General features: G+C 37.7%; 1 protein-coding gene across 1 annotated transcript; it reads left to right on the top strand.

Annotated features, from left to right (window-relative positions):
• The first annotated feature begins 1,682 nt into the window (after positions 1-1,682).
• LOC120227602 (acyl-protein thioesterase 1-like) lies at positions 1,683-2,770 on the top strand. Its single transcript, XM_039225680.1, is given in 2 exon segments — positions 1,683-1,861; positions 1,863-2,770. Coding segments are annotated over 2 exon segments (690 nt in total). The 5' UTR covers positions 1,683-1,697; the 3' UTR covers positions 2,389-2,770.
• Positions 2,771-6,248: the final 3,478 nt, after the last annotated feature.

Genomic DNA, 6,248 nt, shown 5'->3' with positions numbered 1-6,248 from the left:
GGCATGAAGGAGGGCACTTTGGGGATGAGCACTGAGTGTTATGTAGAAACTAATTTGACAATAAACTATTTGTAAAAAAAAAAAATAAAAATAAAGGGGCTGATTAACTGGGAGAAAGTAGAAGGGTCAGATGATGGGTTCCATGGTCCATGACCCAACCTCTCACCTCCCTAAAACACGGGGAACCCGGAGAACTCTGAGCATCTGCTCTGTGCCTGGAGCTGGGATTGTTATTTTATGGTTTTACCTCCCTTAATCCTCATGACGGTGTGAGTTTTCAGCTCAATTTTCTAGGTGAGGAAACTGAGGCTCCAACAGGCGAAGAACTGGATTTCATTGAATCTAAGAGGCCATCACTTTTAAGACACATGTTATTTTAGATATTACCAAGAAAAATAAAATACTTGCTGTAGTAATGCTAAGACACCAGTGACTGAATTGTTATAAAGTGAAACAAGTGTGTATTTTATGAGTAAAATGCAACTGCCTGTGTAGGGTTCTGCATCCATTCTGTGGAAAAATTGTGATTGGAAGCTATCTTTTTCTGATATCTGTCAAACTCTATGTTCTTCGCATAACACAAAACCTTAGTGGTAAATAAGACTGGTACAAATCAGGTATTGTTGGGGCGCCTCGGTGGCTCAGTCGGTTAAGCGTCAGGCTTCGGCCCAGGTCATGACCTCACAGCTCCTTGGTGAGTTCGAGCCCCGCCTCAGGTGCTGTGCTGACAGCTCAGAGCCTGGAGCCTGTTTCAGATTTCTGTGTGTGTGTCTCTCTCCCCTTCCTTCATTCATGCTCTGTTGCTCTCTCTCAAAAACAAATAAACATTAAAATTAAATAAACACAAATCAGGTATTATTTTCTCCTCTTGTCTTATTATGTGTAGAAATATTTGTATTCCTTTCTGATAGCTAGGTGGTAGTGCTTTCCCTTCTCCATAGTGGTTTTATAACCTTGGGCAAGTTACTGCACATCTGTGTGCCATATTTTCCTCAGGTGCAGGTATTAAAAAGGTGGATTCTGTCATCAGGATCACATTAACCCATTCATGTTTTATTTAAAATTCTCACTTTCCTGACACTCAGCCTTATGTCAGCCTCCCTCCAATCCATTACTTACAGAACAATTTTAAAAGATTTTATTAGTGGCGCCTGGGTGGCTTAATTTCTGGAGCATCTGACTCTTCATTTTGGCTCAGATCATGATTTCATGGTTTGTGGGTTCGACCCCCACGTTGGGCTCCATGCTGACAGTCATAAATAAACAGAAAATAAAAAGATTCACCTAGAGGCCAGGATTGCTTGGGGTGGGGTGAGATGGTGGAAGGTGGAGAGTTTTATCTTTGAAAGATGCCTGCAGTCACATTGCTAAGTAATTGGATTTACTCATTCATTCTTCTACTTAAGAGAATCCACATTACCATATATGGAGTTTTGTTAATGCAGAACATGTACATACAGAAACAAGTGGAAAGTGCCAGAATGTAGGAAGTAAGTCAAGCAAAACCTGGTAAGGGCTTGCCTATAAAAGACATAGAAAGGTTACTAAAAGGTAGAAAATAAGTGGTTTGGGTTGGGCTTTAAAATTCTAGTTGAAAAAAGTAAAGCTGAGGACTCGCTGCTTGCACGCCCTTGGGCCGGGGCCAGGCGCCCACTGTCCCTTTTTCTTCCAACGCGCTCCGCCAGTTGAGCCGGTGTATGTGCGGCAATAACATGTCCGCCCCGCTTCCCGCCATCATGCCCGCCGCCCGGAAAGCCACCGCTGCTGTGATTTTCCTTCACGGATTGGGAGATACAGGGCATGGATGGGCGGAAGCTTTTGCTGGTATCAGAAGTTCACATATCAAGTATATCTGCCCGCATGCCAGTTATGCCTGTAACATTGAATATGAACATGGCTATGCCTTCCTGGTTTGATATTACTCGGCTGTCACTAGAATCACAGGAGGATGAACCTGGAATTAAACAGGCAGCAGGTAATGTCAAAGCTTTGATAGAGCAAGAGATGAAGAATGGCATTCCTTCTAACAGAATTATTTTGGGAGGATTTTCTCAGGGAGGAGCGTTATCTCTGTACACCGCTCTTACCACGCAGCAGAAGCTGGCGGGAGTCACGGCCCTCAGTTGCTGGTTCCCTCTACGGGCTTCGTTTCCACAGGGTCCTATCAGTGGCCTTAACAGAGACATTCCTATTCTTCAGTGCCATGGAGACTGCGACCCTTTAGTTCCCCTAATGATTGCTTCTCTTACTTCTGAAAAGCTAAAAACATTAGTAAATCCAGCGAATATAATCTTCAAAACCTATGAAGGCATGATGCACAGTTCGTGTCAGCAGGAGATGCTGGACATCAAGCAATTCATGGATAAACTTCTGCCTCCGGTTCATTGACGTCATTAAGAGGCCTTGTGTGGAAGTACCACCAGCATCACTGTAGTGTATAAACCTCTTCCCGTGCCCAATCCTGAAACTTCGAACGTTTGCAGTGTTTTTCAGATATACACCCATAACACAGACTACATAATAATAATATCTCCTTCTGGGAAATAATGGTCTTTTAAGTTTCTATACATGTGTTTATATGATTCAGAATATACTAGTAGTAAAATAGGTGAAGCAGCTAACTTTTTCCCAAATGTAATTCAGCAAAATAATAAAATATTGTAACCAGATTTTTTATTACATCATTTGAAAATTATTAGTATGCTTAATGAAAATTTGTTCAGGTATAAATGAGCAGTTGGGATATAAATTATTTATGCATCCTGTGACTTCATCTACAGATTTATTTCAAAATTACTTAGTCACCGTGTACTATCTGTATTTTTATATATGTATTCATTATATACTTAAGGACTGTAATACATAATGAGAATGAGGTATTACTGCGTTATTCCCAATAATAGGGATAATGCTTCTAAATTCTAGAGTAATATTGCTCTCTTCAGTTAATGGCCCTTTAATTTTGGGTACCAGGCTTTACTTTCCCTGATATCATTTCTATTTAATGTGTTTTTTTTTTCCTTTCTAGAACTGTGTTTCTTTTTTATCCTTCATAAGAGACCAAATATTGGCTCCTTGCCATAGACATCTCCTGCCTATATGTGCTGTAATTTGACATTCTGGATCACAGATTTGATACTATTTAAAATGTATTTACACTTCCGTAAAGAAACCTGACATCACTTTAAACTTCTTACCATTACTTCCTAAACTATACCTTACTGAGTCCAAACTTAGACCTATATGATTATTAGAATCTTCAGTCTAGATAACTGGCATAATTCTGTGGTTGTATTTTTCTGTAATTAACTGAAAGAGTAATTACATCGTATTCTAGTATGTTCTGGAATATTTAAGACAGATCTTAAAAACTGTAATTTCTAAGATGATTTGCTCTAAGATGATCCTACTCATAGCATAGTTTAGTTTACTTGTTTTGTACATATGTTTGAAACCAACTACTGTAGGAAATGAACAATCCATTAGAAAAATTCGCTTTATTTTTATCTGCCAATGGACTTAATTGAAAACTTCACTTTAGTCAGATGGATTTTTTTATTAGTTTGATTTTACGCATTTGAATTTTTCAGATTATTGTTAAAAATTATCTGAAAACAAATGTATGGGTAATAACAATCACAACTCAATACATACGGTGTAGTCACCAAGTTTAATATGTAGCAAAATGTACACTTGATATTTCCGAACTGTTGTTAATTTTTCTGCTGTATTCCAACTGACTAAAACAATGTTAGGAATGCATCTTTATAAAGGGGTGCTCGGGGCGCCTGGGTGGCTTAGTCGGTTAAGCGTCCGACTTTCGCTTAGGTCATGATCTCGCGGTTCGTGGGTTCGAGCCCCGCGTCGGGCTCTGTGCTGACTGCCAGCTCAGAGCCTGGAGCCTCTCTCAGTCTGTGTCTCCCTCTCTCTCTGACCCTCCCCTGCTCACGCTCTTTCTCTCTCTCCTAGAAATAAATAAAAATAATAATAAAAAAATAAATGGGTGCTAATTGATAATGGAAATAATTTAGTAATGGATTGTACAGAATGTTAATAATGAAGCCATATGTTTATGTCTGGATTTAAAATTTTTAAACAATCATTTACTAAGTTATTTTACTTTACCTTGAAGAATATAAATTGTTTCAGTTATATAAATCAACAAGATCTAATTTATGGCAAAAAATATTCTGTTGAAATGTGCTGTTATGTGGGAAAATGTAAATCTTTTTCATGGTTTCTACCAATGTGAAATAAAATTTAATTCTGCCTTTAAAAAAAAAAGAAAAGAAAAATGTAAAGCTGAGGGAAGATGCAAGCAAGGCCGTTCAAAAGTTTAAACTTCAATAGAATTTTCATTTTCATTTCATTTAATACCATTATTTTAATAATAAAAATATTATCCTGTTAAATCTCATCAATATACACGTGTAAAGTAAAATTACAGATTATTGTTTCCTGTCTCTGTATTTCCTGATCACTCTGGACTGCTAAATAATACCCTACACAAATGACATATAAGGTTGTTATTATTTGTTTGTAAATAAAATTTAAAATTCCCAATGTGCATTGATGTGGAATACCATGTTTTTCTTCTCTTAAAAATGTGTTAAAGTGAGACATGTCACAAAATGTACTTTCAGAAAGGAGTAGGGAGCAGAATATTCCAGGAGAAAGACAATGGGAGAGTTTCAAAATTCAGAATAAGGATATTTTTAATGTTTATATTGTGTGGATTATAAAATAATACTGTTCACCATATTTGCCTTTAACAATCAAAAAATAAATGAGATATAAACTAAAATATGAAAGTATCCATTATCTACCAAGACTTTGCTATGTAATGCTATGTACCTGCTTCTGTGGGTCTGCAGATAAAAGCATTTGGCTGATTCTGTTTTTACAAGGACTCTGAAAAACTATTTCTTTCCTACAAGAGAAAACTGGGGCATCATATTGCCTCTGACCCATATGAAGGCATGTTTATCACTCGTAGCAGCCACTCAGTAAAAGAAACTTCACACTGTTTCACATTCCATCCCTCTTCAGTCTAAGGGGCTTCTACAAAAAGCCCATCCCTGACCAGATCTACAGGATGAAGAGCAGAGGCTACCCAAAACTGAAAATTGTCAAGACTTTTGCATCTTCTAGAACCTTTCATAGACTGTGTGGTGTCTTTTTCTTATTGATTCATATAATACATTACACATTCTTCATGAATTTTGGATACTAATCCTTTGTTCATTATATTTGTTGCAAATGTATTTTTCTAGTATGAGGTATGCCTTTTCACATGTTTTAAAATGCATGTTTTGGGAGCGCCTGGGTGGCTCAGTCGGTTAAGCATCTAACTTCGGCTCAGGTCATGATCTCATGGTTCATGGGTTTGAGCCCCGCATCGGGCTCTGTGCTGACAGCTAGCTCAGAGCCTGGAGCCTGCTTCAGATTCTGTATCTCCCTCTTTCTCTGACTCTCCCCTGCTCACACTGTCTCTCTCTCTCTCTCTCAGAAATAAAAATAAATAAGTAAAGGAAATGCATGTTTTGAGGGGTGCCTGGGTGGCTCAGTCAGTTAAGCGTCTGACTCTTGATTTTGGCAAAGTTCACAGTTCATGGGTCCAAGCACCACATCGGGCTCTGTGCTGGCAGTGTGGAGCCTGCTTGGGATTCTCTCTCTCCTTGCCCCTCTCTGGCTGGTGCTCTCTCTCTCTCAAAATAAATAAATGAACTTAAAAAAATCATGTTTTGAAAAAGTATAAAATGCATGTTTTCATACAAAAAAGTTTTATATTTCTTTGTAATTTAATTATCAGTCATTTGCTTTGTGGTTTGTACTTCTTGTGTCTTGTTTTAGAAAGTCTTCCTACTACAATGTCAAGCTATGTGTTTCAAGATTTTTTTTTTACATTTAATCTTTAATCCACCTGGGACTGAATTTTTAATTGGTGTGAGATACAGAAGCAATTTTATTGTATTTTTTACATATAAATAAACAATTGTCCCAACACCATGTATTGAATAACATCTCTTCCCACTGACCTGATCTGCTAACTTTGTAACAGGCTGAGGTCCCGTATGTGTATGGTTCTGCCTCTAAGCTCTTTCTGAGTCTCAAATGGCTTATTTATAGGGTTGCCAGTTTTAGCATATAAAATACATATCCATTGTTTATCTGAAATTTCAATTTAACTGGACTTTCTGTATTTTATCTAGCAAACATATTTGTTTCCGTGCCTATATCACACTGTC

Source organism: Hyaena hyaena, unplaced genomic scaffold (genome assembly GCF_003009895.1).
Source record: "Hyaena hyaena isolate Hyena2069 unplaced genomic scaffold, ASM300989v1 scaffold_2563, whole genome shotgun sequence".
Taxonomy (NCBI): domain Eukaryota; kingdom Metazoa; phylum Chordata; class Mammalia; order Carnivora; family Hyaenidae; genus Hyaena; species Hyaena hyaena.
Note: the sequence above shows the minus strand (reverse complement) of the source record. Positions and strands in the feature narration are given on the sequence as shown.